The 20964-nt window shown below is 46.6% G+C and overlaps 1 protein-coding gene across 1 annotated transcript in view; it reads left to right on the forward strand.

Annotated features, from left to right (window-relative positions):
• LOC309522721 (putative G-protein coupled receptor 156) overlaps positions 1 to 19040 on the forward strand; it is a gene marked incomplete at its 5' end in the record, with an annotated part of 42599 nt that extends 23559 nt beyond the window's left edge. Inside the window, 10 exons of the mRNA XM_082206192.1 lie at positions 750 to 883; positions 3442 to 3564; positions 4107 to 4240; positions 6323 to 6458; positions 7121 to 7231; positions 9727 to 9852; positions 11156 to 11251; positions 13371 to 13607; positions 15063 to 15227; positions 17207 to 19040. Coding sequence (XP_082062318.1) covers positions 750 to 883; positions 3442 to 3564; positions 4107 to 4240; positions 6323 to 6458; positions 7121 to 7231; positions 9727 to 9852; positions 11156 to 11251; positions 13371 to 13607; positions 15063 to 15227; positions 17207 to 18481 — 2537 coding nt within the window. The 3' untranslated portion in view covers positions 18482 to 19040. The remainder of the gene's footprint in view (positions 1 to 749; positions 884 to 3441; positions 3565 to 4106; positions 4241 to 6322; positions 6459 to 7120; positions 7232 to 9726; positions 9853 to 11155; positions 11252 to 13370; positions 13608 to 15062; positions 15228 to 17206) is intronic.
• Between the last annotated feature and the right edge of the window lie 1924 nt (positions 19041 to 20964).

Genomic DNA, 20964 nt, shown 5'->3' on the forward strand with positions numbered 1-20964 from the left:
GAGCTCACCCCGTCATTGCGGGGATTTGAACCGCCAACCTTCTGATTGGCAAGCCCAAGAGGCTCAGTGGTTTAGACCACAACGCCACCCGCATCCCTAAAATATTCAGTGAAGCACAAATAAATAATAAGACACAATAATGTGCTGCAACCCAGGAGCCCAGCAAATCCCTGCTTCAATACACGGGTCATGGACGTGTCCAAGGCTATGCTAGCCCCCTTCTGACTCCTCTCCTCGCCTAGTCTGGGTGCTGTCCGAAGAAAGCTGCTGGATTCAAGGAGGAGAGGCAGATGATGGCACTGGCTGGAGCATCTGGCGGGAGATGGGGAGAAAGAAAGTTCCCTGGAATAATCTTCTGGTGGAGAGATCTCTCAAGGGACGAGAGTGGCAAAGGATTTCTCTAACTCGCAGCAGCAGCAGCAGCAGCAGCAAAACGTCTCTCCAGCCCCCATGCGGCTGAAATGAAGGCGATGGATTGGGGGGGGGTGGTACCCGGGAGGTATTTTGCTTTGTTTGGCGGAGTCTTCCAAACTGGACTCGGGGGGCTTTGATTCCCCAGCGGGGTCCCCTTTTCGGCTGGCGATCTCGGGGTGGCAGCAGCAGCCCAAGTTTGGATCTGGGTGCGCGGGGGGCGCCCGCACTTCCATTCTGCTCTGGACCAGGAACCCGCTTCCAGCTCGCCTTGTGCAGGGAAGCCGAGGCTGCTCCCCCCCCCAGCCACCCCCCCCGTCCCCTCCCTTGCTTGGAAGAAGCCACCGTCCTCCTCTCCGCCGATTCTTCCTCCTGCGACCCGCTCCCTGGCCGGAGGTTTCCAGCTCCGGTGCGCCCTCGAAGCGCACGACGGGGCTCCTTGGGGAAAGCTGCGCACCTGCCGCCCAGCCAGGTAAGAAGGACGGACTTTTCTTGCGCTGCCTGGTGGAGGGCGGAGGGCGGAGGAGGAATGACCATCTTTAGCCTGCATAAAAGAGGAGATACGATAGCCATCTCCCAATATTTCAAGGGGCGCACTGCGCACATGGAAATGGCAGCAGGCTTGTTTTCTCCTGCTCCAGAGCTTAGGACTCGAACCCAGGGCTTCAGGAGTTTCCGACTCAGCATCGGGAAGAACTTTCTGACAGCAAAAGCTGTTTGGACTCCTCCCTCCCGAAGTGGTGGACTCTCCTTCCTTGGTGGCTTTGAAGCAGAGGTTGGCTGGCCATCTGTCCTGGGTGCTTGAGTTGAGATTCCTGCATTGCAAGGGGGTTGGACTAGATGACCCTTGGGTCCCTTCCAACTCTATGATTCTATGACCATGCTCACCTTTGTGCGCACCCTGACCCTTCGTGGCTGGTGGGGCTCCAGGAGGATCTGCAAAACTCCTTGCCACATGACTTTCATTCACCTTCTCCCGTTTGGCCGTGAAACAGGGATACTACTCCCCACCTAACTGGCTCCAATGACCTCATCAGTAGTGGGGAAGGCTTTTCTCACCTGGACCAATAACTGGCCTGAGACCAATAACTAGACTGAGAGAGAGCTACCCATCCAAGGTCATCCAGAAGTTTGAACCCAGGTCTCTCCCCTCCAAGTCAGGTACTCTGACCACTACGCCAGGCTGGTTGTCTGGACTTCATTTTGCTCACTTTATAAGCATCAGTAGATGGCTGGTGCCTTGCTGCCTAACTCACACGGCTGTTGTGAAGGGGGGACATTATATTCTGCGCTCCCCCCCATTAAGTACCATGAAAATGGAAGAGGGCACAACTTTCTCCCCTTCTTTCCTTTCCAGTAATGGAAGTCCAGGTGTGAGGCATGGCCAGTCTTGAGTGCATGTTACCTGAGCAAAGCTGTCCAATGGAACTGTTCCAAATCTTCTCCATCTCACCCCTCAAATAGTAATTTAAACCTTTGGTGGCTTTTTGATGTAAAGCACTTGAATCTGCTTTGACTTGGACACTCCTGTTGTCCAACCAGAATTTACTCTCAGGGTCAGCTAGTTGCTTGTGTCTTGATGAATTTCGGTGTGCATGAGCTTTCATGTGCATGCACACTTCTTCAGATACACACGAAAGCTCATACCAAGAACAAACTTAGTTGGTCTCTAAGGTGCTACTGGAAGGATTTTTTTTATTTTGGTTCGACTACGGCAGACCAGCACGGCTACCTACCTGTAACTTCTGTTATTGTAGACAGAGATCTTGACAGTGTGCTGGGAGGAGCACTGCTGCCTGTTGCCTCTGTGCTTGACCATTGTCCATTTTGGCTTATTACACAAGGCCAGTTAATGCTTTGCATACACACACACACACACAGAGAGAGAGAGAGAGAGAGAGAGAGAGAGAGAGCGCTTTGAAAGAGGCAAACATGAAAGACCACTCCTAAACCATTCTTCCCTGGACCAAGACGTTTTGAAAAGAAGCATAAAGACATGGCGTGTGTTTGTGTGGAACAGAGGCTGTAGCTCAGTGGCGCAGCACATGCTTAGCATACAGAAAGGTCCAGGATCTATCCCTGGTGTCCTCCTCCCTGGGACTGAAGCTGAGAGAGGCTGACCTCAGGCCAATGAAGGAGTGCAGGGCAGCAGTGGCATGTGGTCATTGGGCCAGGGGAGTGGGCGAGTTGTCTAAATGTTCCCCTGGCGCCACCTTCCCAAAGCCCAGGAAGCTTCTGCGTGGCTTAGGGAGGGAGATGCAACGCTCCGGCGGGTCCAAGAGCCTTCCTGCCAACTTCCCAAAGCCTGGAAAGCTGCTGCCCAGCTTGGAGTGGGAGGTTTGATGCTTATACATCAGGACATCACGTGCATGACGTCCCCGTCCCCCACAACACTCACAAGCTGACACCTCTGGCCCTAACTGTCCCCCTATGAAAAATTTCACTGCACACCTCTGCATGGCAGAGATCCCAGGAACACAGAATGGTAGAGTTGGAAGGGACCACGAGGGTCATCTAGTCCAACCCCCTGCGATGCAGGAACCTTTCGTCCAATGTGGGGCTCGAACCCACGACGCTGAGATGAAGAGTCTCATGCTCTGCGAACTGAGCTACCAGGTGGGCAAGTCAGAGACCTCCTCCTTCATGCCTCAGCCAGGCCACTCCGCCAGTTCCTGAGTGAGCCACAATCTATACAACGACCGCCTGCCTGGACACACGTAACTGGGAGAAACGACAAATGCTACCGCCCCCCTGATTCACACCATAATTATGGCATATCCTCAAAGTTGGTGAGACGTAGCAAAGAGGTCCAAACCAAGTTTCAAGTTGGCCCCCGTGAGCAAGTTGACTTTGATTGTTAACTTAATTGCTGCCATGTTTCTGTCACTGTTTTGCTTATGATCAACCCTCCCTCCCCCTTTTCAGGACACCCAAGAGCAGAGGAATTTGTTGCACATCTTGCTTGCTGCCACTGGATATACCCGATCTTGAGTTTCTTGGGACTGTGACACGGTAAATTGCACTGCCCAGACAATGCGGTTGAACGAAGGCTTACAATGCGCCGTGGAAATGGGATTCAATTACTCTAACCAGTGCGATAACACCCAGGAACAGCAGCGGAAGACCGCGCAGAACCTCTGTACTATAACAATTGTGGGTAAATGGATAAGGAAAGAGTTACAACTTTTAATGTTATTTGAAGTAAATATATGCCAGTTTAAAATGTGTGGGGTTTGGGGGATTCTTATAATGTTAGGGTGGAAGAGCATTTTAAGCTGGACCCAGAGGCAAGCAACTTTATCCCCAAAGTGGGTGACTTCCAACATATATCAAAACATTATTAAACATTTAAAAACTTCCCTAGACAAGGCTGCCCTCAGATGGCTCGGGAGTTGGATAACTCCATACCCTCCAACATTTCTCCGATGAAAATAGGGGTGCCCTCAGGAAAAGCGGGACATTCTGGGATCAAATGAGAAACCAAGATGGTTTCTGTAAATCCAGGATTGTCCCTGGAAAATAGGGACATTTGAGGGTGTGCATTCTGTTTGTGGATATTAATTATTTCTGGTTTTCCTGAGGTGGCCAGTATAGCTCTTAAATTATGCTGCTTCGAGTTAAGTAGGTTCCCCCCCCCACCTCATCTGTCTTTGAGAGAAAGGGGTCCTTACTATCTCCCATCTGTCTTTCCTCAGACATCCTCTGACAGCAGCTGCAAGAACTCCCCCTTTTCAGCAGCCATCTTGGGCATCGCATGGGTCTTCCTTACCAGTGGAGTCCTGCTCAGTTTCTTCTTTCTCATCTTCACAATTCACTTCAGAAAGAACAGGTAAGGCCAGAAATATATTGTGGTCCTGTTTTCAGTAGCTGGGCATACTGCTCTAAGGCTCCATTGTTCCGGATAAATCTTTTGCTATCATATACAGTACAGAAAGGCATTTTTGTCTCTGAACATTTGAAAATTAGCTCTAAAAAGTTCAGAATATATCATGATGTGCAAACTGCATGATTGTCTACATTTACACTGCAGATATTTAATAACAAATATTCCCAAGGTTGCCACAGGTTAATAAAATTGTTTTTAACGGTTTTAACGGTTTAGAGCTAATTCAGAACAAGCAACAGAAAAATGCTTCCATTTGATGGCTGGAGGTCTGGGAGGAATGAAAAGGTGTTTACGTGTCTCCAAAAGAACAACTTCAGATGCAAAATGTGAAAACTTTGCAAAGAGGTTTAGGTGTGTCTTCTGCTGTTCAGGAGCTGAAGTTCAGGAACTTCTTATTCTTCTCTCTTGAATTTATATACTGCCCTAAACCCAGAGGCCTCAGGGCGTTTCACAGAATAGAGCAACATAAACTTACTAAGACTCCTCATCCTAGGGACTTCCTACGAAAAAGGGGGACATTCTGGGATCCAATCAGAAACCGGGATGGCTCCTGTAAATCCGGGTCTGTCCCTGGAAAATAGGGACACCTGGAGGGCCTGGAAGGGCTTGTGGTGATCCTTTTTGGTGGGGAGAGGCCCCCTATTTTGGAAACTGCACCTGAGCCCCCAACCACTTAAATCCAGCCTTGCTACTGAGTGATGCCACTTGGGATATTCAAGTGCAGTGTCCCCATTATGCTGTATCAGTGTGGTGACAACACCCAATGGGACATCTTCTTTTCATCAATGATGCTGTGGAAGAGATGAACCACTGCCTTGGACCAGTAAAGGGATGGTTGAGGGCCAACCAACTAAAGCTCAATCCTGGGAAGATGGAGATGTTTTGGTTTCAGAGATAGTATTGGGCCTCCTTCGGATGACGTTGCCAACTTTCTTAGGGATCAGGTCTGCGGTGTGAGGTGCTATTAGACCCAGCCCCCTGGCTCTGGAGGCCCGATTGTCTTCAGTGGCAAAAAGCACTGGGGAGCATTGAAAAAGGACTTCTCAGATAAAGCATAGCAGGAGGGGGAAATTATTGCATTACATGGGTTGTAAGAGTGGGGCAAGCCTAACTTCTCTATCCAAGGGAAGCTTGGATAGCTCACTTGGTTAGAACATGGTGCTGATAACTCCAAGGTTGCAGGTTCCATCCCTGTAGGAGACAGCTCCATATTCCTGCATTGCAAGGGGTTGCACTAAATGATCCTCAGGGTCCCTTCCAACTCTACAATTCTATTTGTTGTTGTCATTTAGTCGTGTCCGCCTCTTTGTGCCCCCTGGACCAGAGCACGCCAGGCACTCCTGTCTTCCACGGCCTCCTGCAGTTTGGTCAAACTCATGCTGGTAGCTTCGAGAACACTGTCCAACCATCTCGTCCTCTGTCATCCCCTTCTCCTTGTGCCCTCCATCTTTCCCAGCATCAGGGTCTCTTCCAGGGAGTCTTCTCTTCTCATGAGGTGGCCAAAGTCTTGGAGCCTCAGCTTCAGGATCTGTCCTTCCCGTGAGCACTCAGGGCTGATTTCCTTCAGAATGGATCGGTTGGATCTTCTTACAGTCCATGGGACTCTCAAGAGTCTCCTCCAGCACCAGAATTCAAAAGCATCAATTCTTCGGCGATCAGCCTTCTTTATGGTCCAGCTCTCACTTCCATACATCACTACTGGGAAAACCATAGCTTTTATGATACGGACCTTTGTTGGCAAGGTGATGTCTCTGCTTTTTAAGATGCTGTCTAGGTTTGTCATTGCTTTCCTCCCAAGAAGCAGGCGTCTTTTAATTTCGTGACTGCTGTCACCATCTGCAGTGATCATGGAGCCCAAGAAAGTAAAATCTCTCACTGCCTCCATTTCTTCCCCTTCTATTTGCCAGGAGGTGATGGGCCCAGTGGCCATGATCTTCATTTTTTTGATGTTGCGCTTCAAAATTCTGTGGTTCCTCTTTCATAACCTTTGCCTCCATGTTTTCTTATCTCCTTTGTCTGCTGGAGGATTGTGAAAATGTCCAGTCCTAACCTGAACATAGTGACCCTGCTGGGCAGTGGCTTGACCTACAGTAGTGCTTACCTCTTTGGAGTTGGAAGGAATAATTCATTGACCAGGCTATCCCTGGAGATGCTGGTTCAGGTGGGTGAAAGCCGGCAGTGTGGCTCACGGGGCTTTGCTCTTGTGGGGACATTTTTATATTAGGCAGAATTCAAAGGGGTACGTGGACAAATGATGCATGCGCACACAGATTAATCCTGCCCCAAAGTTCCCCTTCAGAAAGAACTCTTCCAGAATGTCCAAACTGTTCTTTCAACTCCTAAAGTGTAACATTCCAAGGCATGGACTGAAGGAAGGTGATGCAATAACCTTGCAGAAACTAAGGCGGCTGGTTCTGTTGGCATCTGGGTGGGAGGGAATCCTCCCTGGGAATCCTGTGTAGCCCATGTTGAGATAAATATCTGAGAGATGTAATAAATAGTTTTTGAGAGCCAGTCCAATGTAGGGAATAGAGTGTTGGACTGAGACTGGGGTTATAATCCTCATTCAGCCATGAAACCCGCTCCTGGAATTGGCTCCCAAGATGTGAACAGGATTGGGAAAAGGAACAGGATAACATTGTTAGTGGCACTGAGGAGAATGAGTGGGATCACACTTCTTCTGTCCTTGTGGCAGAATGGCTGCCATTATTTTTAAAAGGAGATCTTGATTACAAATATCCCATGTTTCTCTTGAAACTTAGCTTTATGGACCTCTTTTTTTTTATTTCTCTCTCCTCCACAACCCAACACGTACCCCTACAGGTGAGAATCAGCTTGTTGTGTATTGGGGTCTCTCTGGCTTTTGGCCCCATTCTAGGGAAAAGTTGGCGGTTGTATAAAGTGTTCAGTCGGCAAGTTCCAGACAAGAGAGTGGTGAGTTCTTACAATGTACATCCAGCTGTCAGAAACAAGTAAGACTGAGCCACAGTTATTGGGACTAAGGTATACATGTTGGAAGCCGTCGCCATGTATGGGGCCGGATTCAGTGGCCCCTGGACAAAGTGCCCTCAGTGAGAGCTGCTACCTGGAGGCAGCTGGCCTCACCTAGGGATGCCCCCTCCCTCCTGTCAATGGAGCTTTACTCCAGCAGTGCTGGGCTCAGAACATGGCAGACTCTTGAATCTATTTCCAGATTGGTTTGACCTTTCCTTGAATTCCCATACAGCTTTCAGCCTCGTGCCGGGAAGCTGTACTGACCACTCAAAGTAGATAAGTAAAGGTGAAGGACCCCTGGACGGTTGTGTCCAGTCAAAGGCAATTATGGGGTTGGGGCGCTTATCTCGCTTTCAGGCTGAGGGAGCCGGCGTTTGTCCACAGACAGCTTTCCGGGTCATGTGGCCAGCATGATTAAACCGCTTCTGGTACAGCAGAACACCGTGATGAGTTCCAGAGTGCACGGAAATGCCATTTACCTTCCTGCTGGAGCGGTACCTATTTATCTACTTGCGCTGGCGTGCTTTCGAGCTGCTAGGTTGGCAGGAGCAGGGACAGAGCAAAGGGAGCTCACCCCGTCATGGGGATTTGAACCGCCAACCTTCTGATCGGCAAGCCCAAGAGGCTCAGTGGTTTAGAGACCACAGCGTCACCTGTGTTCCAGATAAGTAAAACCACCATTATCCAAGGAAAAAGAGAATTATGGTAGTACCAGCTGCATCATCTTAGCTGAATGTCGACAAGATACAGTTTGCTGGGCCAATGGCACACAAGCACTGACTGAATTGTGCGTGGAGATGCAGGATGGAGTTCGGAGGCATTGTCTCCCCAACCTATCCCCACATCAGTGGGCCATGCAGGCAGGCTCACTAAAGCGAGCCATATGTCATCCCAGCCCACACAGCCATGACACCAAGTACTGTCCAGGTACTATTCCGGTGACAAAGGGCCTCTCAAGGAGCAGCAGATGGCAAGACTCCCAGAAAGCTTTAAATAAAGTTTGTTGGTTTGGTTTTATTAAATTTGCATGCTGTCCTAAACCCGTTTATCTCAGGGTGGTTCATAATATCACTCCTTTCTATGGAGGCTGCTGTTATTTAATGTTTTAGGCAGTGCTTTTCCCCCTAAAGAATGTTTAGGGGTATTCTCATTTTGTTTCAAGAAAAATCACCATTTTATAGTTCAGATTGGGGGAAATAAATACAGTAAATGGACAAAAGTACAAAGATTCACAAAAGGTTTAGGGGTATGTGTACCCCTGCGTACCCCCAGAAAAAAGCACTGGTTTTAGGTATTGGTTCGTTGTTAAATTTTGGTGACCACGGTTTTCATCAGTATGGTGTGTTTTTAAACGGATTGTAAGTCATCTAATAGCTTGGCTAAACTTTAAATGTTCAGTGGTTTTTAATTATATTGTTACACGCCACCCCAATCTCCACAGCCTTGTGAGATTCCAAGGACTCCAGGGTTCATGTTTCCTTTGGAAATGAGGCACAGCGGAGACCGTGGTGTCTTTAGGACATATGATTTATTTGCACATATAAAGGCTGAGCCTGACGGAGGGGCGGCCAGGATTCTGTCCCTCCCATGGCTGCTGCTGACTTGGATTCAGACTGGCAACCCGCACTGCTCTGACCGACCCAACCTTTTTCCAGCTTGCAAACTGCAACTATCTTTTCCTTTCGCTTACAGCAGGCAAAACTGCAATCCCAAAAACTCAACCACTGACCATTGATCTTCTACCTAACTCTGAGGTCAGGGAAGGGCTTCCTCCCAGTTTTAGCTTTGCTGATGACTCCCTTAACGGGCCATCACCCTCCCCTTTGTGCTCTTTTAATGGTCCATCTCGCCAGGCAATTACTTCATCAGGAAGCCAGTCTGGCTTATATTTTAACACGGCCTATATTTTAACATGCTAAATTCATCACCTGGCACTCAGAAATTAGAAGGGGAGTCCAGGCACTATAAAGAATTTGTTTTCTGTGGTGTTATTTTGTCATCTCACTCTTTTTGGTATTTGATAGCAAAGGAAACATTAGCTGGTCCTGATTTCTGGCTATGTTCTCTAGTCTTGCTTATCTCAGTACTGTACAGTGGTACCTCGGGTTACATGCGTTTCAGGTTACAGACGTTTCAGGTTGCAGACTCCGCTAACCCAGAAATGGTGCTTCAGGTTAAGAACTTTGCTTCAGGATGAGAACAGAAATTGTGCTCTTTTGGCGCGGCAGCAGCAGGAGGCCCCATTAGCTAAAGTGGTGCTTCAGGTTAAGAACAGTTTCAGGTTAAGAACGGACCTCCGGAACGAATTAAGTACTTAACCCGAGGTACCACTGTATATGGTTTTGGGGGAAACTCCTCTGTGTGCGCACAAAAGATGAACTGTGATATTGACACAGCAGATGACAAAGTGAGAAAGTTGAGTGTCTCTTTTACAGATGATCAAAGATTTCCAGCTGCTGGTGATGGTGTCTGTGTTAGTGCTGGCGGACATTATCCTGCTCTTGATATGGATGTTTGTGGATCCAGTCCAGTGTCTCCAAAGTCTCCATGCAGATCTGAAGGTAAGATGAGGAGGGAGTGCAGATTGGATGTCTGGACATAGGGATGCACCCATGTTCACAGTCTAAGAGAAAGCTGTGCACCCACCAACTTTTAAAATATGAAAAGAAGGAAAACTCTGCCCCCATATTATACAGTACTTGGGTGAGGTCAGGTTGGAGCTTAATGATATGGGGTTGGGGGAGCTTTGAGTTAGAAGATAGAGCCAAGGCAATCACTGCTCTGAATGTGCTATAAATGAGAACTTCAGGCAGACCTTGAGCAGATAATTCCCTAGGCAAATCTCAGATTATTGAGTTAGTCAAACAGGTAACAAAACACACATGTAACCCATTGCTGTGGAATTTAGCTTGCATAATTAGGTATTTTAGGACACACTTATCTTCTGGTTGTTGTTACAGAACAGTGACTATCAGAGAGAAGGGACTACTAGCCAAGCTGCTTAGTAAATCCATGCCAGATAATTATTACATGCAAACTTCAACAGGCTTTTGTACAGCATTGTTCCCATTTTACAGCTCAGGAATACAGAGGCTGAAAGATTAAAAATGCAGGCTAATTAGTAGATTCATCACACAGAAGGAGCCTAATGACGACCATTCTGTTTTACAAATGGGAAACAAGGAGGCTGAAGAAAGCAGGGGTTGAAGGGGGTGTGATTGTGGTTGCTTTCAAACTGGCTGTTCAATACGTACTCGGCTTGATCAGCTTGTGGAGAGTTTAGATAATGTGCATCCAAGCAGGTGTTATCCAGCTTGGCAGTGCATTTTCCCGTCGCTTTTCTTATCGCAAAATGCATTATCTTTCGGGGAAGCAGGTTTGTTGTGCAAAAGCTCCAAATATGCTTTAATAGTGCAGCCTGAATTTGCCAGGATATGATTGAATCCCACCTGAAAATAGTGACAGTGTAGATATTCCCAGTGATTGCAGCAAGCAAGCAAGCAAGCAAACAATTCCAGCATATCCATGTGAATCCATTATTTATTCCAAGTCTAAATAAAAAAATTCCTTCCTGTAGCACCTTAAAGACCAACTAAGTTAGTTCTTGGTGTGAGATTTCGTGTGCATGCACAGATAGGTATCTGAAGAAGTGTGCATGCACACGAAAGCTCATACCAAGAACTAACTTAGTTGGTCTTTAAGGTGCTACTGGAAGGAATTTTTTTATTTTGACTATGGCAGACCAACACGGCTACCTATCTGTAACTTATTCCAAGTCTGATAGACATTTCAATTCTGTTGCATCCTGGGCATTTTGCAGGTGGGAAGAAGCCTTTTCTGTTTTGTGTTTCAATTCTCTGCTAGGTGACAGAGAGAGGTTTGACTTGCACAGTGAGCCAAGGCTACTTCTGCACATCAACGTACTCTGATCTTTGGCTTCTTCTCTTTCTGGGATTTAAGGTATGAAATTGGTTCCAGTTTCTCGTTGATCATGGCAAGGGCAAAGTGTGTGACAAACGCCATATCTCATTTGGCCCACATTTCGCAGACGAACTTTTATAACACTTGTAACTCATTGTCATACCCAGGGCTCTTCCTGAACATTGGCCCCTCTGCTGGTACACATTGTAAAAGCCCTTCTCTAAGTTGTATTATGGATGCGGGTGGCGCTGTGGTCTAAACCACTGAGCCTCTTGGGCTTGCCAATTGGAAGGTTGGCGGTTCAAATCCCTGCGACAGAGTAAGCTCCCGTTGCTCAGTCCTAGCACCTGCCAACTTAGCAGTTCGAAAGCACGTCAAAGTGCAAGTAGATAAGTAGGTACCACTATGGCGGGAAGGTAAACGGCTTTTCTGTGCGCTCTGACTTCCGTCATGGTGTTCCGTTGTGCCAGAAGCGGTCTAGTCATGCTGACCACATGACCCAGAAAGCTGTCTGTGGACAAACATTGACTCCCTCAGCCTAAAAGCGAGAGGAGCGCTGCAACCCCATAGTCGCCTTTGACCGGACTAAACCGTCCAGGGGTCCTTTACCTTTTTTTAAACCTATTATGTTATAGCAGGGCTGGTGAACCCTACTGCCTTTCCAGAGGTCTTCCAACTCCCACTGTTTCCAGCCACCATGGCCAATGGTCAAGACAAACGGAAGTTGTAGTCTTGCAACATTTAGAGAACCTCAGGTTTCCCATACCTGCCTTGCCGCTCTTATTGTATAGGCGCTTCCTTGCCTCTTCTGTATTTAATGCTTGCTAATTATCTGGTAAGGGACTTGGGTGGCGCTGTGGGTTAAACCACAGAGCCTAGGACTTGCTGATCAGAAAGTCAGCAGTTTGAATCCCTGCGACGGGGTGAGCTCCCATTTCTTGGTCCCAGCTCCTGCCAACCTAGCAGTTCAAAAGCACATCAAAGAGCAAGTAGATAAATAGGTACCGCTCCGGCGGGAAGGTAAATGCCGTTTCCCTGCGCTGCTCTGGTTCGCCAGAAGTGGCTTAGTCCTGCTGGCCACATGACCCGGAAGCTGTACGCCGGCTCCCTTGGCCAGTAAAGCGAGATGAGTGCCGCAACCCCAGAGTCGGCCACGACTGGACCTAATGGTCAGGGGTCCCTTTACCCTTTACCTTTATAATTATCTGGTAAGACTGCCATGGTTGGAGGGTTCTTGGTGGGTGGCCTGATTCTGACTCCCTCCTTTCCCAACACATTGTTGCTTTCAACTTTCCCTTGAAATCTGCAAGGGAGGAACAGATTATTGAAGGCAATTGCTAGATCATCTTGGCCGAACGAATTTTAGTTTAAGTCAACAGTAAAGGTGCTGACCCTGCAACAAATATGTGTTTGAATCTGATTAGGTTTCTGCAACATGTTATACATGGGGCTGCCTCTGAAGACGGTTTGGAAACTTCAGCCGGTTCAGAATTTGGCCGCTAGTTTGCTCACCGGGGCAAGGAGGTTTGAGCTTATAACGCCAATCCTGGCCAATTGCACTGGCTGCCAATTGGTTTCTGGGCCCGATTCCAAGTGCTGGTTTTGACCTATAAAGCCTTAAACAATACCTCCCCCCCCCACTCCACACAAGTAGTTTAAAAGGCTGTAGATTGTTTAATTAGCCAAAGGAGGAATGTTTTTGCCTGGTGTCTTAAATACAAGTAAAGCAGGAAAGTCTTCCACAAGCAGGGAGCCATTGGAGGAAATGTTCTTGAGTCGCCCCCCTCCATCCCTCTTGTGGGCACAGGAAGAACCGCCTCACACGGTGACCCCAGGGTCCAGACTGGTTCGTACGGGGAGAGGCGGTATTGCCAGTATTGCCGGTCTGAGCCCTTGAAGGCTTTATAGATCAAAACCAGCACCTTGAATTGGGCCCAGAAACATTATTTTTGTGTTTTTATATTGTAGACCACCCTGTGATCCTCAGAGGAAGGGTGGTATATACACTTAATAAATACTGTAATGAAAATAATAATAAGAGGGTGGCTAATTGGAAGACGACACCTTACTAAAATACCCACATTCTGCAAAATGCTAGAACTCTTTCTCCTGAATTAACGCTTCTATAACCGTGTGTTGTTGTTTTGTTTCACCACAGGGCATCCTCTTGATCTATGGGGCTTACCTTGCTGGCCTGACAGGTGATCTCAGCTGTTCACCTGTCAATCAGTCCCTGACCCTCATCATTGGGATAGCCATTATTTCCCTCTCAACGGGTGCTACGCTCCTGGTGAATCGTTTGTTCCACTTGTGGCACAACCTGGTCTTTGGATTTACCTCAGGAGGAATCTTTGTCTGCACATCTACAATCAATTGTTTAATCTTTATTCCACAGGTAAGAAACTGGAGGGGAGGAAGAAGGAACCCAAATCATTGCTACCTGCCCCCTGCCTCCCAGAAAAGCTCAATACGTTTCCCCCAAAATGAGATTTGTAAAGGATAGCTGAGGTGCCGGCAGTGAGCTGGGAATGCGTTACTGAGATAATTTAGCCTCAAATATGTATAAGATAGCACTTATCTGTTTGTTAATCTACCAGTGGATAGAAGCAGCCTGGACTGTATTGTATTGTATTGTATTTTGTATTGTATTGTATTGTATTGTATTGTATTGTATGTAGCCAACTTTAGGGAATCTTCTGGATTGATAGGCAGGGTAGAAGTTAAATATATACAGTGGTACCTCAGTTTTCAAACATCTCTGTTGACAAACATTTCAGTTTTCGAACATCATAAACCCGGAAGTAAATGCTTTGGTTTTTGAACACGCCTCAGAAGTTGAACATGCCACACAGCTTCCGCTGAGGGCATGATCCTGAGGCCTGGCTGTCAGCTATCAGCTGTTGAGTTTTTGGTTTTTGAACATTTCAGAACTCAAACAGTCTTCCAAAATGGATTATGTTCGGAAACCGAGGTACCACTGTACTGGAAGTCCGTTCCAAAACCAAAGCGTTCCAAAATCAAGGCGTGCTTTCCCATACATTAATCTGTTCCAGGCTTTTAAAAACAACCCCTAAAACAGCAATTTAACATGAATTTTACTATCTAACGAGACCATTGATCCATAAAATGAAAGCAATAAACAATGTACTGCAATGATACAATCAATCAATCAATAGCTGAACTAGGTTCCACACAGTCACAAAAACAAAAAAAAGTTGCAAAAATGCAAAATAAATAGCAAAAACAGGTAGACCTCAGCATAACACTCAAAATGGAAGGGTGGCACTAAAAATGGAGCATGTTAAGCTTCTGAAAAAAGTTCGCAAACCAGAACACTTATTTATATAAGTGTATAAATAATAAATTATTATTATTATTTCTTAAGGCAGCCCTGTTCAGGGAAGTTTTTAACGTGTGATATTTTATTGTATTTTTGGTTTTTATGGAAGCCGCCCAGAGTGGCTGGGGAGGCCCAGCCAGATGGGCGGGGTATAAATAATAAATTATTATTATTATTATTATTTCCAAGTTTGCAGTGTTTGGGTTCCAAGTTGTCCAACTTCTAAGCCATTTGAGATCCAAGGTACCACTGTATAGGATAAGAAACTTATCTGCATGAGCAATGCCTTTTCATATTAGGGAAAAAACGAGAAAAAGGTTCAAATATGGCATTAGCTTCAGGTATGTGTTGTGTTTACAGACAGAGGCCTAAGCCTATAATGCAGCTTCAGGGATAAATGTTTTTGTTTTCTTAATTCTCACTTGTTTTTCCCTCTTTCCATCTTCGTCATCTTTCAGTTTTCCTCTAATACAATTAATTCATAGGTCTACAATATACTTTCATGTTCAGCAGGTCAGAAAATGGAAGGCTTTTGAGAAACAGAAAGATGACGTCAACAATATGGCCAAGTATTTTAGCAGCTCAAGCAAGAACTTCCACTCCGCCATGTACAGTGATGAAGAGATCTACCAGCTGCTGGGGGAAAAGGATTCCATGATGAAGCAGCTTATAGAGGTGAGAAACTTCCACTCAGCTGTGGCGGCAAACACTTGCTAGCAGATAACAACACCTTGTTGAGGGGATTTTTACTGCCTGCCAGTCTGCTACCAAGCTAAGTTCAAGGTTTTTTGGTACGAAAATATCACTCAATCAATCAATCAATCTCATTTATTGGCATAAGAAAAGTGCATCGTATACATGGATCAGAACACAGCACAGTTAAGGAAACATAGTAGGAGATACCGTATTTTTTGCTCTATAAGACTCACTTTTCCCTCCTAAAAAGTAAGGGGAAATGTGTGTGCGTCTTATGGAGCAAATGCAGGCTGCGCAGCCATCCCAGAAGCCAGAACAGCAAGAGGGATTGCTGCTTTCGCTGCACAGCGATCCCTCTTGCTGTTCTGGCTTCTGAGATTCAGAATATTTTTTTTCTTGTTTTCCTCCTCCAAAAACTAGGTGCGTCTTGTGGTCTGGTGCGTCTTACAGAGCAAAAAATATGGTACTTTAGGATAAAACTGTCTAGATATTGTGAGGAACGAAAATGGTTCTTAGGACCGATGGTGACGTAATGTCACAAGAACAAAGAACTTGCCCTGTTTGTGAGCTTTCCAGGGGTGTTCAGTTCACCGAATGTTGGATTTGACAGGCAGGTAGTTTGATTCAGTGGAGCACTTTCTATGAGAGAATATCATTTGGTTTAAATGAAGAGACACTCACAACATTCTGTCAGAAAACTATCCTATCTTTGAGAAGAAACCATAAACGAATATCGCAGATGCTGTGTGTGTCTGAACCCACATGTGTGTCCAACACTTTTGTGCATTCCTACACATGACCAAGAGGTTTCGAATGTGCAACCGTTATGAATATGTGCTTACCCTTAACTTTATGCCCCAAGAAGTTTGTTCACCCAATGAAGTAAGGCGGGTGGCAAAATGCAAAGCTTATTTATTTAATTACGGTACATATCTATAATCCACACGTCTATAAAATATATATATAAAGGTGGTATACAACTCATCAGAATAAAATCAGCAAAAAGCAACAACATAAAACCATCAGTAAGTACTGATTGGTTAAAATGAAGAAGGGGGGGTGATCCCTCTAGAAGCTCTGCTGGTGGGGAGTTTCACAGGGCAGGATCTGCCACAGTACAGGCTTGGTCCCTTGTGAAGCTCAGACGGGGGGAACCACCCAGAGTGTCCCATCAGAGGACCTCCGTTATCCAGGGGGAGCATAAGGAATCCGAGGCTCCTTCAGGTTCTTTGGCCGCAAGTTCTCCTCCATGGTTGCAGCCCATCTACAGAACCATTGTTCTTTATTTGTTGTTAGGTTGTGAGTGGGAGAGTCATTGTTTTGTTTTCCTTCTTTTTTAAAAATTATGTATTGTGCTTTTATCTTGTATTCTTATGCCGTGAACTGGATTTCATAAATACATAAATAAATTTTTTATTGCCAGACAACAATTTCCAGGCTTTTAAGATCTAATGAGATTTCAGTACTGAGTTGGATATTCTGGTTTTATGTTGCTTATTTTTTATGTCTATGTGCTTGTAACTTGTACAGTCGTACCTTGGATCCCGAACGCCTTGGTACTCGTCTGTTTTGGCTCCTGAATGCAGCAAATCCGGAAGTGAGTGCTCTGGTTTGCAAACGTTCTTTGGGAGCCAAACGTCCAACGCAGCTTCGGCAGCTTCCAATTGAGTGCAGGAAATCCTGCAGCCAATCGGAGTCCATGCCTTGGTTGTCGAACGCTTTTGGAAGTTGAACGGACTTCCGGAACAGATTCTGTTCGACAACCAAGGTACGACTGTACTTGTAATCGGCATAGATAATTTACTTTGGAAGTATATGTTAAATAACTGCATATCTGTTCATTCTTTCTGAATTATTCTACCTCAATTCTTCTGTATGGGTAATTAGGCCTAACTTCTGTTTGTTACCTGCACACCCTCGCTTTTCTGACAAATTTTACCTTGGTTTATTCAATATAGAAAGATACAGCAATTGCAACTCTTCAAGAGCAAGTGAATAATGCTAAGAAGAAGCTGATGAGACTTGTGACTGCGGAGGAAAAATACAATGCGATCGACTCTCCGTTTCCTTCTTCTTCTTACTCTGCAGCCAATTGTTCTTTTGCAGCAGTTGAAAACCCAACGAGTTCTCCTTTTTCACCTGGTCAGGGGCTAAACTCAAGGCTCTCCCATTCACAGTGCAAACCAGGATTGCTTAGTAAAAAAGATTCCACTGGTGATCTGGAACGCACAAATCAACACCAGCAGAAAATACTGTCAGAAATTGCTGTTGGGTACAGACCTCTGAAGGGATGCAAGAATGTCGCTGCTCATTCAAGTGACCAAGATCAATGGTTCACCCAATATGCCACCACACTTAGTATGGGCACCCCACAGGACCCACTCGGGCAGAGTTGTTCCACACCGAGGGAGGAAGCAAAGCCGCCATGTATGCCTCAGAGGCAGCTTCCAGGGACCAGCTATGTGAGCAGTGAAAAGCTTCAGGAAATACTGCAAGAGCTAAGCATGAACCACATTGCTGTTGCCCAGATATCTCCCAGGGGACCTGAGCAAAGAGTCGATTGCAACATGTGCACATTGTGGGAGCCAGAGGAGAGCCAGGCAGAAGAGTCTATGAAGCTTAGTCCTTGTAAGTCAAGACAGGGGAGGAAAACCCCCAGCTCCACGGCTCCTGATACTTGGCATATTGTGGACAAGGCAACCAGCAGAAGGCAACGATGTTTCAGTGGATTAACAGAATTTCATCAGGCTGCAGCAGGAGACACGGAGGACAGATGTTCCCTGCATCAGCCACCCTCTTTGTCATCACCGGTGGTTAAGAAAACGCTGAACTACCAGGCTGAAAACTGGTCCAAGCATTCCAGCAACGGTGGGTGTGGCTGGCTGTTAGACAAGTGCCAAGGGAAGAATGGCGTGTCCACTCTTTATCTGAGCAGATCCAGGAACCTCCGTCATCATCAGAATTTCCTGACTCACACAGTGCTCGGTCCTGTCCCTTCCCAGCACTTTTATCCTGATTCTGATTCTGGCAGCACTTCCTCTGGGAGGCTGACCCATTGCAACCACAGACAGCACTGTGAAGTTTGCCACGACCGCCTGTCTTCCTCTAGTGATAGCTGCATCACTGATACAGATCCCGAGTTTGGTGTGGCCCTGGACTACTGTGCAAAGCTTTATGGCAAGCGTCAACCAGTTGTGAACTTCATTGAGGATTTGGAGCCCACCTATGTGTAGGGGTTGTCAAGTCAAGAGCGCCCCCCCTCAGACCCTGCTATTTCAGGGTGGAAACCTGAGACCTAGGGGTGGCCCCTGGTATCCTGGTGTGCAGGCCTCCCTCTGATACCTTGAGGGGGGCAGACAAACCTTGAGGCCAGGACAGCTGTGGAGGTCTGGCAGGGAGGGCAGTGGATTGCCGGGGGGGGGAGGGTGTGGCCCCCGGTGCCTTTTTTTGAGGGGATTTCAGAAGCTGCCTCCCAACAAGCTCTCTCATCGAGGGCAGAGACTTCTGCAGCCCAGCTGGTGCCAAATGTCTTGCTCTGTTTTCCTTTGGACCACATCAGCGAGACCAAGGGGTGCGTGTGCGCTCTTGCCATCTGGGCAGCCCAGAACCTCCAGACACGCTGCCCAGACTTGCGCCCCAGAGAGAAGTGGAGTTTTAAAAAAACCTTTAATAATGGTTGTCTGTGTTGCCATCTAGTGGCAATAAATCAAGAGAAACAGCTTTGTATGAAAATGGAAGGCAATTGTGGGCATAATTGGGGGCTTACTGAACTTGAATCCATGCCTATCCAAATACAGTTTTCTGTGTGGCATTTGATTAACCATGTTCCATAAGACCCTTGCTGGATAGGTACACCCTACGGCCCTGCTATGTCACTGGCTAATGTGGAGGAACTAACACTGACATAATGTAGCTGTGATCCTAACTGCAGTGTTTATTGGAGAGCATCATTTGAGAAGCAAGCTCTGACAGCAACACGGAGGGATGGGGCTGCCAACTTTTCATTTTTGTAGATCCCCTGAAGTAACACAACTTTCCCGATCAGCCACATGCCAGTGGTGGGCAGCACAGGGGTGCCAACCTGGAATAAAATATTCGGGGAGGCCAGGTACACCACACACACACATCACATGGTGCAAAGCACACACACACCATTTGAAAGGCAATGTCCATCAACTGGGGGGGGGCAGCCCCCTTAAATATTTTATTGGGGGTGCCAAAGGGCCTCAGCCCCTAGGAGTTGGCTGCTATGTGGCGGCAGCAGTTATGTTTGTCTACAAAGCACTCTGGAAGCCCCAGGAGCCCCGTGAGGGTCGACTAAGTGGCAGCCTTCAGATAGGGTTCCAAATGGTTGTTGCTGGTATAGATCTTGCTTGACTTACGCATCACTGAGAGTAAAGAACAGATTCTGTCTCTAGTGACTGACCTTGGCTTTGATCTTGCAATTAAAAATATGAGTCATGAGGTAACAGGTTGAGTTGAGTTCTCCATGTTTACCAACAAAAGTAGCTTGGCTCCTCATTCCTTTCATTAGTACATGACGATATTTTTTCCAAATGAGAACCTCCTGATCTAATTGTCTGCAGCAACTTGGGGGAAGCTAGCCAGGTCTATAACTTTGGAACAATCTAGTGAAGAGGCTCCTTCCATAAGTGGAGCCCCAGCTACTGAAGCATCTCAGTCCTAGTGATGAAGCAACGAGCCAAGGTAGCAGGCATCTGAGTGACTAGAAGGTAAACACCATTCATTCATTCATTAAATGCATAACATTAAACTAAAGTAAGGGCACTGTGGGTTAGGAACTAAATCCTGCAAACTTATAACACATGAGCTAAATTCTAGGGGTGATAAGCCTGCAGAACCATTTTTTTTTAGCTCTACCCTAGCAGGGAGGTCTTTGAGGGGCTACTGCAAACCCGAAAACTAGATTAAATTCTAGTTTTGGAGACCAAAAAAAGCAAATCAGTGCTCCTGATTCTTCCTTTGCAGCCGTGGCTTGAACTTTTTTTGCACCTGCTCCAATATATAGGACACTGGGTGTAGAAACTGTGGGTGTGGCTTGCCCAAAATAGGTCAGTCGGCCAGCCTCAGAGTCCTGACACGCCACCAGTGCGTAGGCAATTGCACACCACTGCCATAGATCTTTGGGTTTTCTACACACCAGCTATTAATTTCCTCACTTAACAGTATCAACTCACTTTTTGTAGGTCTGTATACTTTTGAATGAGCATCTATCAGGAACAAACCTTCTTTTCCAAATAGGGGCTGGAAAAGACTGAAGCTGTCCTGATTCAAGAGTGTGAGTGCTCTGCTGGAAACTGCTGATATATGTTAGGGGCAGTTCTTCCAGATCTTCCAGATACGGCCACCTTACTTAACTATTGAATTGAATACAGTTTTCTTCTGGGAAATCCTAGGTTGTGTGTCATGTACCGTAATTCCATCAGAGGTTTCTGAGGAGAGACAACCACTCACATGCCTCACTGGAAACGTCCAGTTTGCTAAATTGTTGGCATCCTCTCAACATTACTAGCGAGTCCTCCATTCATGGAGCTAAAGGTAAAGGACCCCTGGACAGTTAAGTCCAGTCAAAGGAGACTATGGGGTTGTGGCGCTCATCTCGCTCTCAGGCCAAGAGAGCTGGCGTTAGTCCACAACCAGCTTTCCAGGTCATGTGGCCGGCATGACTGAACCACTTCTGGTGCAACGGAACACC

Source organism: Podarcis vaucheri (genome assembly GCF_965113315.1).
Source record: "Podarcis vaucheri genome assembly, chromosome: 17".
Taxonomy (NCBI): Eukaryota; Metazoa; Chordata; class Lepidosauria; order Squamata; family Lacertidae; genus Podarcis; species Podarcis vaucheri.